The following is a 22,618-nucleotide window of genomic DNA, read 5'->3' on the forward strand; positions in this document are numbered from 1 at the left end:
TACACAGTTTATGAGTTGCCTTTAAAGTGCTTCAGATGATGACCATTTGCTTGCATTGTCTAGAAGTCACTTATTTTATGGTGTTTTTTGGGGAAGATTCTTTTTTGAAGGCAAGAAAACTTGCCGCATACCAAATTTAAGCATACTTCTTGCTTTTAATGAAACTGTTTGACTAGACTTAATGCTGCATAAAGCAATATTGGCTTCTGAGCTTTTCAACTGTTAATGCCTCTGTATGCTTTTGTCTATATTTTCTTTCCAGACTATTTCTTTTGTCTACATAGTGACGGCAATTGTGGGAGTTGAGGCCTGGTATGAACCTTTCCTGTTTAATTTCTTATATAGAGACCTATTCACAACAATGATTATTGGTAAGAAGCTCCATGTCGAAGCCTGTTTTAACCATCACTTTGTTTTCAAAAGCCAGTGATTGACTATAAGTAGAAGTTACGCCTCTCTCCCTGTCCTCTAATAAGCAGAACAGTCCTACAAACCTGTAGGATTTCAATTTAGACATCAAGGAAAATAATATTTCTTTTATGTTTTTGCTCAGTAAGAAGCTTTTTCTAATAAATATGAAATGCCAAAATAGATCACACAAGCCTTTTAAAGGAAATATTCAAATTAATATAGACTATATTAGAGGATTCACATGTAGATAGATGTTTAATCTGTCTACTTGAGAAAGTAAGCCTCTTTTCCTCTTAGATGTCCTCTTTATTCCAATGAATGATTAGAGTTTTTGATAGTGGTAATATTTCCCTTTTGATTTTAGCCAAAGGGGATATCTGTAGGATAATTGACTGAGTACAAGAGAGTATTAATGGTATGGTTAGAGGAAGAGGAATCTAAGTTGTTTTGGGACACCAGGAATAGCACTAAGGACCTTTGTAGAAGTAGAAAACATATATGTAGGCTATTGCTCTGTTCCCTTATCGATAAAACAACCCTGCCTTGTTCTGTTGATTAACTTTGATAATGGAATGGAAATTAGGTCAGGCTTGGAAACTGTGAAAAATCGTATTCGTCACTGACTTTCAGAAAAGGAATGGTTTTGGACATTTTTCCTGTGGTTCTGGATGGTACATGTTTTTGAAATTACCCTATGATCTATTAAATGTTCATTTCCCCCAACCCCTGTACTGAGGATTGAACCCAGGGGCACTTAACCACTGAGCCACATCCCCCAGCTCTTCTTATTTTTTATTTTGAAACAGGGTCTCCCTAAGTTACTTAGGAACTTGCTAAGTTGCTGAGGCTGGTCTTGAACTTGTTAGCCTTGTGCCTCAGCCTCCTGAGTCACTGGGATTACAAGCCAAATGTTCATTTTCTGGTGTCATTATGAACTGTAATAGCTTTACCGTGAAAATGTTGCTTTTTTTCTTTTATAATTTAATGACTCTTGTGATTTAAGCAGCTTGTCTTATGGCAGTTTTGCTGCATTTTACATTTAAATATTCAATTTAAAGATAAGGCATAAAAATATGTCTGATCTGAGACATTTAAAAATATTATTTACTTTAATAGGTACATAATTTTCTTTAAAGCTTTACATTCTTCTTAATTCTTCCCTCTGAAATAAAAATAAAACCCCACTTGTTTCTACACAAATAAGTGAAACAGCTTTCCCAGCAGATAGATTGTTTAGAAGAACCATAGGGTTTATACTAGTTAGTTTCTGCTGATAAAATTGGTGGTGCTAAAGTGGTTGGGGTAGCCTGGAGCCGTAGTGTGAGAGGAGTGCTAATGAAAGGTTGGTAGTAGGTAGAGTGGCTTTCTGTGCCATTGTGGAAGGTCGCCTTCTTTGGGTACAGCAGACAGACTACCAAAGTAGAGGATTCAGCCTCCCCACTGCCATTTATTACGAAAAAGAATTGAACATCTATTACTGATGGTAGTTCCTTCTACTTTTATATACTAGTTCCTATGTTATCATCACTTTTCTTCAACTGCTTTCAGTACCAGTTGCAACATTGTTTCAACTATACCACTGCTCCTATCTAACCCATAGGCTGTTTTATAAAATACAGTCTTTTGTACTCACCCATGGGTTTGCCATTTCTGCTGTACTTCATTCCTTTCTGTATATCTGACTTAGGTTCTGGTGTTCTTTCTCAGAAATCTGAAGAATTCTTTCAGGATTTCTTGTAGTGCAGGTCTGGTAGCAGTATATTCTTTGTTTTTGTTTATGTGAAAATGTTACCTTAATTTTTTTCTTTTAGCATTTTGAATGTATTATTCTAATGCCCTCCAGCATCCATTGTTTCTGAATCAGCTCACATGTTATTGTCACCTGGTGTGTAAAGTGTTATTTTTCTTTTGTTGATTCAAGAGTCACTTTTTATTTTTGTCTTTCACAATTTGACTACTATGTACCCAGGTATAGTTTTCTTCACATTGTCCTATTTGTTGAGTTTTTTTGGTGTGTTGAATATAAGTTAATATTTCTGACTAAATGTGTGATATTTTCAGCCACAGTTTCTTTCTTCAGATATTTTTTTTCTGCTTAATTCTTTATCTTCTTGCAAAACTGCACTTACACGTATGTTACACAGATTTGTTTGATTTTGTCATACAGGTGATTTTCTGAGGCTTTATTAAGTTATCTTTAACATTTTTTTATCCATTTTTTTGTAGTGGTTGATTTCTGTCCATCTTTAAGTTCGGTTTTTCCCTCCTGCCATCTCCAAACTGCTGTTGATCCTGTCTAGTGAATCTTGAAATTAAGTTATTGAACTTTTTTTTTTAGAGAGAGAGAGAGAGAGAGAGAATTTCAATATTTATTTTTTAGTTTTCGGCAGACACAACATCTTTGTTTGTATGTGGTGCTGAGGATCAAACCCCGGGCCGCCCGCATGCCAGGCGAGCGCGCTACTTTTTGAGCCACATTCCCAGCCCCTAAGTTATTGAACTTTTCAGCACTAGAATTTCTATTTGGTTCTTTTTATACTTTCTATGTCTGTGTTGAGATTCTCCTATCTGACCTTTTCTCCTACCTCACTTTGGACATATTTAAAATAGCTCCTTTATTATCTGTCTGTCAAGTCTAACATCTGGGCCTACTTAAAATCAGCTTCTGTTGGTTCCCTTTTTTTTCTATTTCTTTGCATATCTAGCAGGGTTTTTTTGTTTGTTTGTTTTTTGTTTTTGTTGTTGGAAACTAGACATTGTATGCTGGGGACATAGCTCAGTGATATAGTGCTTGCATAGCATGTTTGAGTCCTTGTGTTTGATCCCCAGCATCATTGAAAGAAAGAAAGATAGTCTGTTAGTCAGACATTGTAGATAATTTTTATAGAGATTTTAGAATCTGTTTTAATTTTTTTTTTCTAGTAGACATTGAACTCAGCCTGAGAAATCTGTGTCCTCAGGGTATATAATAGCTGACATTTTCAGCTTTCAGCTGCTCCTTTTTAAGCGTTGTTTTGTGAGTGTGTGTGTGTGTGTGTGTGGGTAGGTGTGTGTGTGTGTGTGTCTCCCTGTGTCCATGTGTCCCCCTTATGTCGGTATAGTTTAGTAGTCAGCCATAGATTTGGGTATAGTTGTTACTGAGATTTTGGTGCTGATCTCTCTGTGATTTTCTTGCTTCTCAGTTTCACCATCTTGAATCTTCAGCTTTTTTGCAGTTTCATTTGTTCTTTCATTTCTTCCACTATAAGTGTCCAATCAGGTTACTTATTTTAGAATTCCCACTCTGGTTTTGATACCAGTTGTGGACATGGACATTTATGTGTATTTGTTTGTTTTGTCTTTTTTTTCCCTTTGGTACTGAGAATTGAACCCAGGGATGCTTTTACTGAGTTTCATCCCCAGTCCTTTTAAATATATATTTTTTTAAGGTAAGGTCTTGTGAGTTGCTGAGGGTCTCACTAAGATGCTGAGGCTGGTCTCAAACTTGTGATCCTTCTGCCTTAGCCTTCTGAATTGCTGAAATTACAGGTGTGCCACTGCACCTGGCTTGTTTGTTTCACTTTTGACTTCAAGAATTACTTTTTTCTTTTGAAATTTATTTTTCCTTTATAATTCTGTGAACTATTCATGAGTACAAAGACAAATTTATAAGTATATTAAAAAAAAGTATAGTGTCTATCACTACCCTATTTCTACCTTCATAGGTAACCATTCTTAATGTTTAATTTTTATGGCTTATTTTTTCATGTTTTTATTGTGTGTGTATATGTGTATGTTTCATTTTATTACCCCTTTCCATGGCATTCTATATGTACTTTGTTTTTTTTTTTGTTTCTTCCCCCCACTTAATAGTATATCCGAGAGATCATACTATACGTAAGGATCTTCCTCATTCCTTCTTAGAGCTGGCCAGTACTTCATTGCATGGATGTACCCAGTAGTTTGTTTAATCAGCTTCCTATTGATAGACATTTGGATTGCTTCCAGTCTTTCACTCTTATACAAATTGCTGAAGTGAATAGTTTTGTATCTGTCTTTTCATGTTTTTGCTAGGGTGTTGTGGAAGAAAGCCCTACTAGTAGAATTGTTAGTAAAGGATAAACGCGTGCAGATAGATATGTCTGTAAAATTTCCATTTCTTACATTGTGAATGAACTTTTCTAGTGTTTAAGAGCCATTTATATTTCCTTTTCTGTATATTTTAAGTATCTAGCCCTTGTGTTTGTGTGCACGTGCGCACCATGGGTTGAATCCAGGGGCACTTACTAAGTTGCTCAGGGCCTCACCCAGTTGCTGAGGCTGGCTTTGAACCTGCGATCCTCCTGCTTGAGCCTTGCAAGCCCCTGGAATTACAGGCATGCGCCACTGTGCCCAGCTAAACATTTAAATACTCTTTATAGATTGTATGTTAAGTACTGTTGAGAGAAGGAATAGAAGATGCTGTCCTTTTCTTTGGCAACCTTAGGCTTTCCACATGTTTGCTATACTTAAAACTATTTCAAGACTTTTAAAACTAGAATTACTCTTTGTGGCAAATCTTGTGCTAGTTTATCTCAACCCATTTTCTTTTTTTAGTACCTTTATTTTATTTATTTTTTTATGTGGTGCTGAAGATTGAACCCAGGTCCTTGCACATGCTAGGCAAGTGCTCTACTGCTGAGCCACAACCCCAGCCCATCAACTATTTTCAACACCTGTTTTCCAGTTACTTGGAACTACAAGAAATCCTGGGTTAATTCACTTAACCTTGGTTCCCCTCAGTACTTCCCAGCTTGACATAGAATAAGCTACTAAACATTTTTGAGGGCATGAAGGTCATCAGTTTGTTTTTTCTTTTCCCTTTAATATAATCTGATTTGGCAGACTTTATTCCAGTTAAGTTTGGAAGTAGCAGAGTAATTCACCTTTGGGGAGATTTCTGCTGGTTCTAGTTTTTTCATCTGTTTTTAGCCAAGTACCTTAGGAATAAGAATGTTTTCTACTGTTGATCCTAAAAGTGATAGCTGTATTGACCCTCAAACCACCAATATAGTCCCTGGAAATCTGGAGTAGACAAACTAGGACCAATAATGAAACATTGAAGTGAAATGTTCAGAAAGTTTTGAGATGTGTGTATTAATTTGAAGTTTGAAAGAGAGAAGGATCAGGGATTTACAACTGTATAGACCATAGATTCAGATTTTTTAAAGACGTAAGGGACACTAGAAAATCATTTAACCCATCCTTATACTGCTGGATTCTGAAACTTGGATTGATTGATTTGCCCAAAAGTACATAACTGCTCAGTGGCTGGAAGCATGTAGTTAAGCTTTAAAAGAAAATACTCTGAGGGCGAGTGGAGCACCCCTTTAGGAATACGTTAGGAATATGCAGGAAGTTGAGTTTCCAAGAAATGACAAAATGAAATGGTTAGGTGGTTAATAGGAACACTGGGAGAACAGAATCACAGAGGCAGAATGAGGAAAGAATTGCAGTTAGTAGATAGTCAATGAAACCATAAGTCAAGAAGGAAAAAACATACTAAATTTGATCATTAGGAAAACTTTTTCAAGAATGTATTTCTGCACAGTAGAGGGCAGACTGAATAAAAGAATGCTAAGAAATTGAAAACAACAGAAAAGTGTGGCAATTGGAAAGAAATGACAGAATAAGAGTAAACAAGGCAGTAGAAATCATTGATAGAATGTCTTGGGAAGGCCATCATTATTTTTAGGTTTGAGGGGGAAGAACTGTGGTGTGGGTGGGATAGGGAGGGAAGAAATGGGAAATTCTGGGGAGGTTAAAAGCATATGTAAATAAGAAATAGCAAGATCCATTTATTATCCTCCCCTTCTAGTAACTCACATTTACTTTGCCATTTACTGTATACCAGGCACTGTTCCAGGTATCTTTAATAATTTATTATATTCTCAAAACCCTATGGGGTTGGCACTACTTTGCTCTCTATTTTGTAAATGAGGAAACTGAGGCACTAAAAGTCTGACTGCCTGAAGTCACATAAGTGATTGATGATACCACTGGTATCAAGACCCAGACTAGCTCCTAGAGTCTGTGCTCTGACTCACCCAAGTGTACTGGCACTCTCCCAGTTGTAAATGCTGTTAGGAATGTATTTAGTTTTTATTACAGAAATAAACTTGAGCCTGAAAATTGTTGGATCTACAAACATTGTGTATCTTGCAAGAATTCAGATATTATAATATACTAACTCTTTAATAATTCATGATAATTTAAGTATTCTTTCCTTTAGGTTGTGCAGTATTTGTGACTCTTCCAATGAGTTTATTAAACTTTTTCAGGTAAGTATTTAATTTAATTAATTTATTTGTTGTGGTGCTGGGGATTGAACTCAGGTCTTTGTGCATGTGAGGCAAGCACTCCACCAACTGAGCTTTATCCCCAGCCCAGTATTTTATTTTTTTTTTAATTATTTTTTAAATATTTATTTTTTAGTTGTAGTTGGACACAATACCTTTATTTTATTTATTTTTATGTGGTGCTGAGGATCGAACCCAGGGCCTCGAACTTGCTAGTTGAGCACTTTACCACTGAGCCACAACCCCAGCCCCAGTATTTTATTTTTTAATTGGGCAAAAAAATGTGAAAAATTTCAGCAATTGTTAGGATCTATTTTTCTTTTCTGAGTCTGGACATTTTGAAATGGTTATGAAATATGAATTTTGAATCTAGAATGAGATTAGGGTATCTTTGGCTAATGTAGTCAATTCAACCATATCACAGAATTACTAGTTCTTTTTTTATGGTTTTGTGCTCACCATTCTTTTAGTTTGACAGTGAGAGAGTATCTTCCTCTTAAATATTGATGTGTTTACATTCAATTTTGTAAGTTGATTATCTGTAAGTATAGTTAACAAAAGTATAAAATAATAATTTTTGAATGTGTGTAGGTTAAAATTGGACTTAGGCTGGCTTTTCTCAAATAGCAGTTGCATAGAAATTCCTGCCTTTAGGGGAAAGAGTTGGGAGGTAGGATCTTTCCCTTCTCAGTAATTTTTTTTCCTGCTGTTTCCTCTGTTACTGTTTCCTCTAGTTGAAACTTTCTCCTTCATCTTTCAGTTCTGTGTCTCACAGAATTACATCCATGTCAAGCTAAGCTCTTGAATCTTCCCTATTTATTGTGACTGGTAATCATTTATAGAAGCCATAAAATTTGGAGTTCTAAGACTGTAGAGATTATTTGAGTCATTTCCCCCTCAGAATATAATGATTACATTCTAATTGGACAACACAATGCCCAGGGTCATGTGACCCATAGCAAAAACCAGGACTGGAATTTGGGGGTGTGTCTAGATGAGCAAACATATTGGATTACTTGCTGTGTGTTTACAGATACCAGGATGTGGTATTGGCAGTCTTATTTCGGGGTCTTTGTGTGCATTACATCTTACTTTTAATGTATTAAAGTAATACTACTATTTCATATTCACTTTGTTTCGCCTACTAGAATATTTCACAGAACAAAGACCAAATTGTATTCATCTTTACATTCTTGACACAGCAATTGATAATTTGGTTTAAAGAGATTAAAAAGGGGACCAGGCAAGACTGGGGTTTTAGCTCAGTGGTAGATCACTTGCCTTGCATGTGTGAGGCACTGGGTTCGAAACTCAGCACCACATAAAAATAAATAAATAAAGATATTGTGTCCATCTACAATTAAAAAAGTATTTTAAAAAAAGGAGGCGGGGGGTGGGGGGACGGGGACCAGGTGCCAAAATACTGGCCATGCCTCTTGAATCAGGTTATATAAGTTTAGTTCTCTTATTTTCACCCTGGCTGTGAAGTTATGGCCATAATAATGTGGCTCTATCTATGCCATAGGATAATTATGATTGTAAAATAAGAGAAGAAATGTGAAAGTACTTTGGAAATGCCAAAGTACTATATAAGTTTTATATGTAATAATGTTCTTTGTATTACTTGATTTTTTTTTTCCAGAAGCTATAAAAATAACACCTTGAAACACAATTCAGTCTATGAAGCTATGGTTCCCTTCTTTTCTCCATGTTTGCTCTTCATTTTGTCTACAGCCTGGATCCTCTGGTCACCTTCAGATATTTTAGAGCTACATCCTAGAGTATTCTACTTTATGGTTGGAACAGCTTTTGCCAACATCACAGTAAGATATTTTATTTCTTTTAAAAATCATCATATAGCCAGGCACAGTGGTGCATGCCTGTAATCCCAGCAGCTTGGGAGGCTGAGGCAGGAGAATTCTAAGTTTGAGGCCATCCTCAGCAACTTGTGAGGCTTAAAGCAACTTTAATGAGGCCCTGTCTCAAAATAAAAATTAGAAGGGCTGGGGATATGGATTAGTGGTAAAGCTCCCCTGGGTTCAATCCCTAGTACCAAAAAGAAAAAAAACCAACAAATGAAAATTTTTTTTTTTTAAAGAGAGAGAGAGAGAGAGAGAGAGAGAGAAGAGAATTTCAATATTTATTTTTCAGTTTTCGGCGGACACAACATCTTTGTATGTGGTGCTGAGGATCGAACCCAGGCCGCATGCATGCCAGGCGAGCGCGCTACCGCTTGAGCCATATCCCCAGCCCCCCCAAAAAAATTTTTTTTGAAAATCATAATCTATAACCCATGCAGTGAGGTGTACCCATAATCCCAGAGGTTGAGGCAGGAAAGATGGCAAGTTAAGGCTAGCTTCAGACTCTGTTTCAAAATAAAACTACAAAGGACTAGGGATATGGCTTAGTGGTAAAGTGCCCCTGGGTTCAATCTCCAGTACAAAACACACAGACAGTATGGAGGTAGGGATGATAGTAGAATGAAACGGACATTGTTACCTTATGTGCATAGTGATCACATGTACAACCAGAATGGAGTATTACTCCATCTATGTATGATGTGTCAAAATACATTCTTCTATCATGTATAACCAGTTAGAACAAATAAACACACACACACACAATTTTTATTTTAGAAATGTTGACAAGTGGATAATTTGAGAACTCACATAGTATTATAATAAGCAGATTTTTAAATATTTTAAATCAGAAACTTAGTAATAACTTCAGGACAGAACATGTTGATAATTATTTTATTGTGCTCTTTGAAACCAATAGGATTTAGTGACTTCAGTAGTATTTGCAGGTTTTTTTGGTGTGAGTTGGAGTGTGTGTGTGTACATGTCTGGTACTGAGGATTGAACCCAGGGGTGTTTCACCCTGAGCTACATCTCCAGCTCTTTTTTTTATTTTTTATTTTGAGACAGGATCTTGCTAAGTTGCCTTACCTGGCCTTGGAATTTGCAGTCCTCCTGCCTCAACCTCCCTAGTAGCCTCCTGATTGCAGGCATGTGCCATCGCATCAGGCTTTTTCCAGTCTCTTCTGACATATTCTGAGGCTCTGTGTGTGGGGGGTTGGGTCTGGAGTCCAGCTGGGCCCCTGAATAGTTGAGAACTACTAAGATAATGTAAATGTGTTGGCTTAAGTTCTTGAATAGTTTTTAAATGTCGCAGTGACTAGTTTTGGAAGTGCTTTGCTAATTAAACTTTCTTTTTTCAAACCAACTTCAAGTGTCAGCTGATTGTTTGTCAAATGAGCAGCACACGGTGCCCAACTTTGAATTGGTTGCTGGTTCCTCTCTTCTTGGTTGTCATAGCAGTGAACCTGGGAGTAGCCTCTTACCTGGAGAGTCTTCTCCTGTATTTATTAACAACTGGCTTTACTCTGGCCCACATCCATTATGGAGTACGAGTGGTGAGTAATCAAGTAAAGCTGGTTTTATTTGTTTCTTATAAATAGTGAAAAAGATGCAATGGAAAATTTTAAAAGAAATTACTGTAGTAGCTGAAAGAATTTTGGGATATTCCCTAAATTTGAGATAATGTCCAGATAATGCAATATCAGGTATTGTTTTGCTAATGATTAAGTTATAATAACTATAAATGCTTTTAAAGCTGGATAATTATTATGTATTAGTTCTTATTTTAAATGAGTATATATCTAGCCATAATCTTGTTGAGTAGAATTATAAACTATTTTGTGCTTTTAATTATGTGGGACCAGATAATCCCATTGTTATCTGTTTCTTCACTTGCGTTAGGGGCTTTTTTATTGTTCATTAACATAATTTGGTTTTGTAGCACTTCTTTTCTCCCCTGCTCAATTTGAACAATGTACTGGGGGAATTAAAATTTCAGAGTAGAGGAAAGCTTTTACATCATATGAGGCTTCACTTTATCAGCAGAATAATAAATAAGGGGGAACATCAAAGGAAATGGATTTAAGAAGTGTTTACAAACCTTAATACATATTTTAGCACAGTTTCATGGTTGAATTTTAATTGCTGCACAATATTTCGTCAGGGAAGATTACTTAATCATTACATAATTTATTAATCATAACCCAGTTATTTTAATAATTTAGGTTATTTTCAAATTATCATCATTATTAATAATGCTGGTGTGAACAATCTGGAATAATATTTTTTTCTTCCATTTGTTTTATATTCAGAGAATAATTTCATAGGAATGGCGTTATATAAAGGATATTCACATTTTATGGCTCTTAAAGTGCTTCTGTTTGATGTTCTTATTTCTAAGAGAACTCTCCTGTGAATTGGTTTGAGAAACAAAATGTCTTTACTTCTATATTCTCATACACGTTTTTAAAATAGGGGGACAGTGTCATGCTTGTGAAAAACTTTATACCTTGCACATATTTTTAAACTTGGGCTTTCTTCCCTTAGTGCTTATCCCCAAATTAACCCTCATTGGTTAGAACAAAATAGATTAAATTGTTATGGAAAAAGAGAATGTGATAAATCTGATGAGGCATAATCATTTATGTTTATATTTGTGTAAGTTTAACATGTTTTCATGTTTTCTTTCTTCTGTTTTTTGAAGGGGGTACCAGGAATTGAGCCCAGGGGCACTTAGCCACTGAGCCACATTTTCAGCCCTTTTTAATATTTTATTTGGAAATGGTCTCGCTCAGTTGCTTAGGGCCTCGTTAAGTTGCTGAGACTGGCTTTGAACTTGCAATCCTGCCTCAGCCTCCTGGGCCACTGGGATTACAGGTGTGCACCACCACATCTGGCTTAACATGTTTTCTGTCAACACTCTGGGACCCTTATTTTGATATTTTATCAATGTGATAAAATAATTGCTAATGTCTTTTGAAATTGTTTTAATTTGTTCAGCCCTTCAGAAGCATATTTTTAGAAAACCATATATATATAACAAATTAAAACACATTTTTTTCTTTAAAGGTAGTACACATGGTTAAAAATCTGGGAAATAGGGACTGGGGTTTTGGCCTGATAAAGTGCTTGCCTAGCATGCATGAGGCACTGGGTTTGGTCCTCAGCACCACATAAATGTAAAATAAAGATATTGTGCCCACCTAAAACTTAAGAATAAATATTTTTTAAAAATCTGGGGAATAATCAAGCTACTGAGAGAAATTCTGGGAGCATCTTTCTTGTCTTGTCTTGTCTTTTTTGCTTGTTTATCATGTCTATAACTTCTGGCCAGAAGGTAAAACTTGCTAGGCCACATAAAACGTTTGAGCTGCTGAAACATACATACTATGATAAATATCAAATAAATGACATCTGTTAGCTGGCATATAACAATGTTTTTACCTACCTACTAGGAATATTCTAACCAATATGGACTTTCTAAATTAACAGATCCAGTTTTATACTAGTTCATCAGGAATTAGGAATGATTACCTAGAAATGTTCAAACTGAATATTGTATCTAATTATAGATATAATTATTTGATTTACTAGATATTATAATTCAGGTAATCTTGCAGTTTTCAGTAGATTTGGATATGAATTTGTCTGGCTTAGAGGGCTCTGGAAAGACAAGATTTTGGAGCGAGGCAGACCCAGGTTCAAGTTCTAACTATCCCAGGGTAGTTCTAGTACTCCCATTTAGCTACCTAACTAGTTCTTGAGCTATTCTAATCTAGCAGAACCTCTTTGTTATTTCTGATGACTTACTGTGTCAGTAATTCTTTCCAGAGGTGAATTTCATTTGTTTTTAAAAAATAATACAGTATGTAGTTGTCACTGTTTTGTGTTCTGATTTTTCATAGGTTAAGCAGCTGAGCAGCCATTTTCAAATTTATCCCTTCTCATTGAAGAAACCCAACTCAGATTGACTAGGAATGGAAGAAAAGAACATTGGCCTGTAATCTTCAGAAAGAAATACTGTAAATAGATGCTTGTAAATATTTCATCCATCACCAGTGAACTAAACTGATCTGCTTGACAGACATGGAATCTCAGTATGTGTGGTACTTGGACAGCAGGAATGAAACATGATCTGAACTTGTGGAATTTTGGAACTTCTAACTCCCAACTTACGTTATTTTTTATAAAACCATGTGATATTTTGGTTAAGCATAATGTTCATTAGACCAGCAAAACTCTTCTAGTGATTTTAGCTTCATGAGTCCATAATATTTTGGCTCATACAGAGTTAAAGATGTTTTATTTTTATTTTTAAAACCCCAAATTAGTTAGGAACACTGATAATATTCAGAAAACCACAGCATGTTTTCACACGTGGTATTTCACAGTAGGCATTAGCTGTGGAAATTATCAATAGCTCAAGTATAATATGCAGGGAAGGTGGCGGGGGGTGGGGGGCAAGTTTCCTTTAGCCAGAGATGCCAACTATTACAGAACAGTATGCGGTTGCCAAATCTTGGTTTCTCTTTCCCATGGAAATGATTTTTGTCCTCAGAGGCAAAGAGATTCTCTAGTATTCTGGCTGTCTTTATTACAGAATAGATTTTGATAAATGGTTTAAATTTCTTTTAAAGAGAAATATTCTGTTTATACTTAGTAGAGAATGGATTGTAATTATAGCTCATCCATTGGCATGGTTCATGGTTTAAGTGTGGCATTTTCTCTCTCAGCTGAAGGTTGCTAGGATTTGGTGCCTGTGAGCTATGATTGTAAGAATATGTGTGACAGTCCCCAGTCTTTGATAATTACTTGTGAGAAACGCAGATAAAGCACCTTCTAAGAGGAGATTTAAATTAGAGTTAGGAATCTCATGAACCTCGCTATGAACGAAATTAGTTTTCTGACTCAGTTTGTCTGTCTGTCCTTCCTTGCTTTCTCTCACTCTCCTTTTGGGGGTGAAATGCTGTGTTTTTTATTTCATATGGGATAAAACAGAGAGAAATACTCTCTTCCCAAACTTGCCCGCTTCTCCACTTGAAGAAAACTTTTGATATATATGCCTTACCCAGTACCTATTTCCTTAATATGACTTGGAGTAATTTTTAAGGTTTATTGATAACAAAACTTTACCTTTATTGTGGTCATTTTATAAATCATATCTTTTCATAAATGTGGATATTTTATTCTCTGTTTCTTTGACTTTGTCTTCATTTAGTTTGGTGGTGGTGAAATTTACTTGCTGATTTTCTTTTTATTTTCCATTGAATGAAGTTTGTGCTTGAATGAAGAGTGTATCTTAAACCCTTATTTCTTTTTGGACAGGTTGCACTTGGATAAAATAGGCACCACTGTGTTGATATGTAATTATATTCTTAACCATTATTTATGAATGTGACTGTAGTTAAAATTATAGCATATTTCTTTGTTGAGTTTCAGTCTGCTGCTTTGTAAAAAAAAAAAAAAAATAACTGTAATTGATATTTTGTTTTTAAAATTTTAAATTCTAATCATTGTCATCCAGGTTATTATAAGTGAGTCAAGGAGCTCCCTACTCATTTAAGAAAATAATTTGTAAAGGTTTAGTTTTGGTGACTTTCTTTGAGAAAAAAGTGAATACTGAAAATAGATGAGAATTGATGTAATTTAGAAATATGTATAGTGAATCCATGTTTGTTAATAAATCGCCATCATGCAGGTCAAAGAAATGAACCAGTTAAGTGAAGGTAACTGTTTTGTGTTCACCTTGTTGTATCACCTGTAAAATTGAATTGGATTAAGTATTCATTTGAAGTGGGGGAAAAAACTTTGTTTTAAGATTTCTTACCTAATCATTTTTACTGTTTTGTTGACCTTGTACTCAAGGATGAGATTAATTTGTTTAAAATAACTGATAAATGTTTATAAAGTGACAAATTTGGACCACAGATTTTTTTTTTTTTCACCTTGTATAGTGTATTTAAAACAAACAAACAAAAAAAACCCTTTAATTCTGTCATTAGGGTCCTTTGGGTTATGGCTTGTAATTTTGAGACTCTTTTACTTCTGAATATGTTTCTGCCCACATTTTGTTGCATTAAGACTATTTGTAAGGTGTTTTGTGCCTATATTTTATGACATATTTTCCTGGGGTGGTAAGGAATTATGCCGTGGGTGAAAGAAAGGAGGCTGTCAATAAGGGAAACTGAACAATTGACTGTTCCAGAATACTGTGGACTTGTGTTAATCCTTCCTATACTGCTGCCCTTCTCTTGTTTTAGTCTGCCATCTTGATGGTGCATCTTGAACGCCCCCATTTTGTGTATAGTGATATAGCAGCTGATATAGGACTTAATTACCAGTAGCTCTGTGCATTTCTATCATACTGATTACTCAAACCTTTCCAAAGTATAAAAGATGTTTCAAGCTTTTGCATGAAATTTTGGGTGAGTTCACACCCCAGCCTTTCTCCCCAGCACACACTGGCTGCATTGTGGGGAGCACTGCCACCATGGTCAGGAGCATACATGCGTGTTTTCTGTACTTGGCAGAATAGAGTGCCTTAGCCAGGCCAGAGGTTTGCATTGTGTTTCTGCTGACCAAAGTCACATATACTTGTACGAGGTTTCTTTTCAGCTTATGGCATGAAAAATGCCCCTTCAGTCTTGTAAGAAAATAATTCCCCTATATTTGAGATGGTATATGGGATAGAAAAGTTTAAAAATACCTGGAAGAATATGCTACTGCTACTTTTTTTGGTCCTTTAATATTCATGATCTCACTGCATTGTACAAATTACAAAGTGTCTTTTCACAAATAGTAATAGAGGTAGCTTATTGGTTTCAGTTTCAGGCAATAGAGTGTGTAACTTTCAAAATAACAAGGTAAATGTTGTTCTTTGGCATTTTCATATTATGACTAAAATACTTTTTATTCTAATTTTGGGAAGGTTAAATGTTAATTGTGGTCTAGAATGTTGTACTACCATGAATATGTCATTTATTCTCATTTAGAAGTATTGGGAAGAGGAGTGTGTGTGTATGGAGTTACCTAAATTCTAAGTTGATACCAAAAGAGTGTTAATGATCACCCAGAGCCTGGGTATTCAGGGAATATACAGGAAAAGAGTGTAGTGTCTTTTTTTTTTTTTTTAAATGATGCTGAGGATTGAATTTAGAGCCTTGTGTGTGCTGAGACAAGCACTGTACCACTGAGCTACATCCCCAACCCACAGTATATGTTTTCTTTAAAAAAGAATTTTGTTTTTTAGTTGTAGATGAACACAATATCTTTATTTTTATTTATTTATTTTTATGTGGTGCTGAGGATTGAACCCAGGGCCTCACGCATGCGCGACAAGTGCTCTACCACTGAGTTACAACCCCAGCCCTGAAGTATATGTTTTAAAGGGAAAAAGGGACCACCTTAATGCTTCATGAATTTGGAAGTTTCCTGTATTTGGTATTCAAAGGACTGGTTTATTTTGTAGTGAGTCAAAAGTCAATTTTGACTCTGTGACCCATAGAGAATAAAAAGATAATCTGTAGGTGTTTAAATCAAAGACTACTTTCCCTTTTATATTTTAACTGGAATTAATTCATCTTTTTCATTCTTCACCTGGGTTTCCTCCCAACTAGCCACCACTTACGACGACAGAGACAGCCCACTCAGGCCTTGCTTTGTTGCTTCTAGATCTTGCTACATTCAGATTTTCTTGATTGCCTTAGATCTCGTAATTAGTCAAAGACTGAGAACGTGTCAGAGGGAAAAAGTAAGTCTGATGGACTGGGACTTTTGACTTTGGGTCCCAAAATAAGCCAAAAACGATTCAGAAATCTTTGGTTGTATTGATGCCTGTGTTCAGAGTGGCCTTATCTTGACCTCAGTTCTGGACTTGATTGATTGCTCTATAGAAAATTCGTGAAGTCAGACCAGAATTTTCTTTATCCCATGAGGTCTCTTTGTAAGGCAGCTGCCCTTTCATGAACACCCTGTGGGTGAATAACCTTACTAAGTTAGCTGCCAGTACTATAACCTTCCAGGAGGAATTTTAACTAGTATGCTGCATTTGAAGCACTTTGACATGTATATTTAAAGTGACAGTCTTAACTGTAAAGTGGTGTTAAGTTAATCACTGTGAAACTTGAAAGTGTGGTGCTCTGGGCAGTTTAGGAAGCTTACATAAATTTCTAACTTTCCTTTATTATGTAACCCATGTGATTTGTATATTTTGGTCTTTATCTTTGACAATGGTACAAATGACTGATATGGCAGGCAATTACTTTAGGATATATGGTAAATCATGGTTGTTTAACTGTTTTTCAGAGAAATTGGTGATATGTTTGTTTCTTCCTTGCATGGAACCATAGAAATTGGATATGTTGGCCGATTCATTTCTACAGTACAAAATAAAGATAACCTTATTTTTTAACATGCATGCTAGTAATATGCTTTGCTCTTTAATAAACAAATATGTAAGAGATAGTAATCTAACTGGTTTTTGTTTGTTTTTAAGCAGAGATCTGCTCTTTATACAGACAGATCTTAAATGAGTTCATATTTAGGGTAGCAAAAAAAGGTTTGCCATTCAGAGCACCCTCATGGGTAGCCTGATCAAAGGGGTTATGTTGCATTTGGTCAGGAAAACCAGGTTCCCAGAACTAAAAGTGCCGCATGGATTTATTTGTGAATACTTTAGCAAGGGCTTGTCTTTCTAGGAAAATCCATTTGGATACAATGTAAGGGTGGTTCTCTTCTTCCATAGACCATTTACATTGTCTTCCTCTTCAGAGAATCATTCTTAGAAAGCTGAGCTGAGTAGTGCTCTTTTTAAAGCATGCAGATTGGATCATGGCCATTGGGATCCCAAATGCGACATTGTAATAGTGACGGAACACTCACTTTGGCAACACATACACTAAAAATTGAAATCAGAGACAGTATTGAAGACACAGGGAGTGGCTGAGTGTCATGGGTATCTTCGGTCTCTTTGGTTATGTAAGGTCTTCCCTTAATCAGTTTCTGTGAGTAAGAGTTAAAATGATAGCTGATTTCAAGTTTTTATTAAACCATATACAATTGGCCATGAATTCTAGATTGTGATGTTCTTCCTGATGAGCAGTTGCTAATACCTGAAGAGTAAGTTCTTGACCTGGAATATGTTTCGTTAGTACTTGATATTACTAATCAGGTTATAAAAGAAGCCTGATTTGATTTGGCAAGATCTGTGACTCCTGTATCATCAATTGAATTACTGTTATCATTCAGTATCAGACTTTATCTAAGTTTAATAACTACTAATTGAGACTGCTTACAATACTAAATTTTTTTGGTAGGTTATTTTGTTAGATAACTTTACCTCATCAGAGCAGCCGTTTAGGAGATAAAGACCCAGCTACCTATAATGATTTGCTCACTTCAGGATATCTCAAGAGAGCTGAATTGGACTCCAGATTCCAATGTTTTAATATCAGATAACCTGTAGGTCAAGGGGAAGGAAATGATTAATTGCCAAGGTATAAACTCCCTGCTGCCTGCCTTTGCCTTTTCCCCTACAATTTGTGACAAGTTGTAGAAAAAGAAATTGATACTTTGCTGAGTAGAGTTTCATGCCCTGTGACTAGGAATAGGTGGTAAGAATCATGGCCAAGTCAATTATTGAGTTGTGTAGCTCAGTCCTGTTACAGTTGGCCTTTTGAAGTATTCTGAAAAAAGGATAATTCATTCCTTCTCAGGTACCTAGAAATAGCACTGCTGGAGCAGGTGGAATATGTTTGCTACAAATAGAGAATATATTAGAAAGATGAAGAGGAGCATAAAATCTTTTCCCTTTAATGTAGTTTAATTGAACACATTAGTAACTGGTCTTTCTAGGACTTGCTGTGTTCATAGTAAATATTGTAACATTTATTTTATCTGGTTATGTGTGCTCTCTGTATATAGACATATTTAATATGTACACATATTTTCTGCATATGTATGTATGATATCATGTATACATGGGGTGTACTCTTGATTATCAGCCAGATGATAAGCCCTCATTAGATAATTTCTTCATGTGGACTTGGTTTATGTGTGGCCTGTAACTCTGAAGCCTCTTCTGGTTTGGAGCCATAGCCTTTCTTCCTTTCAGTTCATCTCAGTCTTTGAGAAAGCCCTTTAAAATATGTTACTTTCTATGCCCCTTTAACCAGGGATTGTGTGAGCTATAAAGACACTTGGCTGCTCCCACCACCAGGGTTGAGGCTTTTGGATCTGCACCATAGTGAGCCTATTTCTGGCTAGAAGGCGGCTGTGGGAGAGTTGTTTTCCTGGGCTCCCTGGGGAAAGCTCTTGCAGAAGTGGAGCTTTGCAATTTGCTTAAATTACTTCATCAGAATGTTGTGAAGTCTCAGATAACTTGATGTACAATTTCAGTGCATTTCAATGTTATTTTTGCATTATATGTATTACTCTTCCCTGCTGCTAACCCAGATAATTAAGATCTGACTGTTTCTTGTCACTGGATTCTAGAAGCCTTGACCTTTCAACTGGATTTATGTTTTATTTCTGCTGCTGTGAACTCCAAAGTAATGCAGTAGGTTTTAGTTTAAATCGTTTAATTCTTTTATTGATAAATATTTATTGTAATAAAAGAGTAAATAATTTTTAAATCCTTTTAATTGTTTTTGGGTTGTCTTTTTTATTGTTCCATGGAGGGTTTAAAAGGTGAGGGAGCCATGATGGAAAAATAATGTCCAGCCACTGTCTTAGAATCACTGATTGTTTTAAAGCAAAACATTAAAAACAAAACAAAACTTCCTTTTTTCCCTCTTTTTGGTATTGTGACCAAAGAAGACAAGAGACAGTAGTAGTTATTCATAGTATACTGCTCTGGACTCTCCCAGAAGTGGGTATGGAAGTTTAACTAATTCCTATTTCTGTTCTTTTTTACCTTACAACTTTTTTCTAGGCCATATAATATGACTAAAACTCCTGAGTCCCTGCTTTCTCTGTTCAATTCTTGTACCTTTGAAGATAATGGTGGCATAGTTCTATAAATAACCAAAATTGAATAAAACATTGCTTTTGAAGTATAGTAAAAATGACAAACTGGGACATAACAATAAACCAAGAAGTTACCCAAATATTTTCCAATATCCTCAAAGTCCAGTTAAGGTGGTTTAGTATAAACATGGATGTAGAACTGTGTGACTTGACTTGTAAAATGATCAACGTCATTTTTCCCCTTTTTATATAGTAAAGACTATTTAAGCTAAAGGTAGATGGCCAAGTCAGCCCAGCAAAGGAAGCACAAATAGCCAGATGGTTTTTCAATTATTGCTTAAAACCTACCTACCTAGGAATGAGGGTGTCATTCTAAGGACTTGTCCCATCTATAAGTCATTTCTCAAAGCAGATCTACTTTTGGATTGCAGCCTATCATTTGAGGAACAGATTGGGTAGGGTCATTCATCAAGGTGAATGTCCCTTCCTTAAATCATTCAGCTATGACAACCATACTCTTGCCTGCCTTAGTCTCTTCATGGTCTCCTGTCACTTCTCATTTGAAAAAAATGAATAAGCTGGGCATGGTGGCACATGCCTGTAATCCCAGTGGCTCTGGAGGCTGAGGCAGGAGGATCACAAGTTCAAAGTCAGCCTCAGCAATTTAGGCTCTGAATAACTTAAGTGAGAGCCTGTCTCAAAAAAGGGCTGAGAAGGTGGCTCAGAGATTAAGCGTTCCTGGATTCAAACCCTAGTACCTACCCCCCAACCCCCCCAAAAAAAGTGAAAAATAAAAGCAAACTATTAAATAATTTTTAAGTGATATGTTTATGGTAAAAACATAAACAACAACATAAAAAGACGTTTTGTAGAATAAAAATTGCAAAAGTTACCCATAAACACAGGCCCCAGGAATATCAGCTGTCTTATGGACTTCCCCCTATTTTTCTTTTTTACATTCTCTTTGTATTTCAGCTAAAATTGGGGTCACAATTTATATGTTCTGCATCTTTCTCATTTAATATATGTTTTGGGTCATTTTTATTCTTAAATTGTGTTTCATCCCATGAATCAATAGTTACCAATTGATTCCTTGAATCACATTCAGTTTTTTTTATACTGTAAATAGAATAACTATAGATTGGGGAAGGGGGTACCAGGGATTGAATCCAGGGGCACTTAACCGCTGAGGCACATCCATAACCCCTTTTAAAGGAAAAAAAAAAGTTTTTATTTTGAGACAGGTTTTTGGTAAGTTGCTGAGGCTGGCTTGAACTTGAATCCTGCCTCAGCTTCCTGAGTTTCTAGGATTACAGGCATGTGCCACCATGCCCAGCTATCTATATGCATTTTACCCCCAACTTTTAAAAACAGCTTTAATAGGTGCATTCCAGGAAACAAGAAACACAAGCAAAGAATAAAGTCATCCAATTACAAACATTACTTGGACATGTTCCTTAGGTCATGTGTGTACACATGCAACATCATGTTTTGTGTGATTGAGGTCATAATGTGTATCATGCTTTTCCACACATCATGAATATTCATCAATTCAAAATCCCAAAGGTACATAGTATTTATAATAACTAATAGTATATTATACCACCTCAATCTTAGAAAACAATTGTAATCCTGTTTTTCTTATTTCTCTGAAGACAGAAATGGCAACAGAACTCCAGACAACATGTTGGCAGAGTTACAACTAAGATAATGTGTTCCCTTGATGCTCAATTTAAAATGAGTACACCAAGCATAGTGTTTCTAAGAGGATTCATTTTCTGAGTTCTACTACTAAAATATTAGCAAGAAAGCATGTTCCCAGTGAATTAAGTATTCCTGTAGTATAGCCAGAAGATGCACATGCCTCAAGACTCACATCAAAGGTAAATCTCTCCCTGTGTCTTCCTTCTGCCCTCTGCAGCAGCTAATGAACAAGTCTGATATGCCTGCCCAGAGATAAACAATTCCATTTCCAAGATGCATCTATCAGTTATAACAAAAAGATTTACCGGTTGGCTAATTCACTAGCTCTACTTTTTATTATACACTTCGGGACATCGAGAAAGCTTATTAAAGTACTTTACTAAAGTATTTTACTAAAAATGCACATGTAGATCTCTGGTCATAATCTAAAGTTTTCTTTCAGATACTGAGATAGTAGCAAAGAATACTTCCCTTCACCTTCCTCTTCTTTTTCCACCATTCCAGTGACTCAGTTCAGAACTCTAGAGGTGGATTAACAAAGGTCATTCCCAGAACACAGTTCTAAAAACCAACAAAAGGATTTTAATGCATGGGTTATTTTGCTACTTCTAAAAAACTTTGGGAATTATCTTTTAGTACCTCACAATATTAACTAAAATGCACATATAACAAGGGTGAGACAATCAACAAATCTAAGGGGCACAGAGTGCTTCTCTCTGCATACTTTCTCCTCCCACCCACCACCCAGGGAACTTTTCAACATACTCTCCAAGATGTCTTGTGAGCATTTCTTTCACTCAGCAAATATTTGTTGAGCACTTACCATGTGCCAGGTATTGTGTTAGGTGATATGTATACAGCATTGAATAAAACACATTTACAACTCCAAGGAGTTGTATAAGGATGATTCTGTTAAATAGAAATGCCTAGTCAATGCACATAGAATCTAACATTTAATAGGTGGCTGAATGTTCTCCAGAAAGGTGCCCTTTTAGTGGTGAACAACACTGTCTGTTTTCCACAACTATTAAAAATCTTCATTTCATTACATAATTGAGGCTGTCCATAAGAGCAAAGAAGTTCTCCTAGCTGGCCAGGAAAGGAGACTAGCTGTGGCTTTTATTGTGATGGTGTGAGCTAGATGAGTGTCCAACACACATGGGAATCTCTTGCCAGCAAAGAAGTTTGGGGCAGGTGCTGGGTCCTTGCACATGCCAGGCAAATGTTCTACCTTAAGCAACATCCCCAGCAACCCTTTATGTCTCCCCTCCACAAGTTGTCCCAAGAGAAGAAAGTGGGTGAGGCCCCCAAATTGCCTGTAGTTGAATAGAAAAAGTAGAGCCAGATTCCTTATTGCAGAAG

The 22,618-nt window shown here is 36.0% G+C and overlaps 1 protein-coding gene across 1 annotated transcript in view; it reads left to right on the forward strand.

Annotated features, from left to right (window-relative positions):
* Positions 1 to 19,218, forward strand: part of Selenoi (selenoprotein I) — a 50,200-nt gene extending 30,982 nt beyond the window's left edge. Inside the window, exons 6-10 of the mRNA XM_046441418.2 lie at positions 263 to 371; positions 6,662 to 6,710; positions 8,371 to 8,551; positions 9,961 to 10,143; positions 12,493 to 19,218. Of these exons, the coding sequence (XP_046297374.1) occupies positions 263 to 371; positions 6,662 to 6,710; positions 8,371 to 8,551; positions 9,961 to 10,143; positions 12,493 to 12,591 (621 nt within the window). The 3' untranslated portion in view covers positions 12,592 to 19,218. The remainder of the gene's footprint in view (positions 1 to 262; positions 372 to 6,661; positions 6,711 to 8,370; positions 8,552 to 9,960; positions 10,144 to 12,492) is intronic.
* Positions 19,219 to 22,618: the final 3,400 nt, after the last annotated feature.

Source organism: Marmota monax, unplaced genomic scaffold (genome assembly GCF_021218885.2).
Source record: "Marmota monax isolate L192 unplaced genomic scaffold, Marmota_monax_Labrador192_F-V1.1 WCK01_AAM20220418_F8-fsc00010, whole genome shotgun sequence".
NCBI lineage: Eukaryota > Metazoa > Chordata > Mammalia > Rodentia > Sciuridae > Marmota > Marmota monax.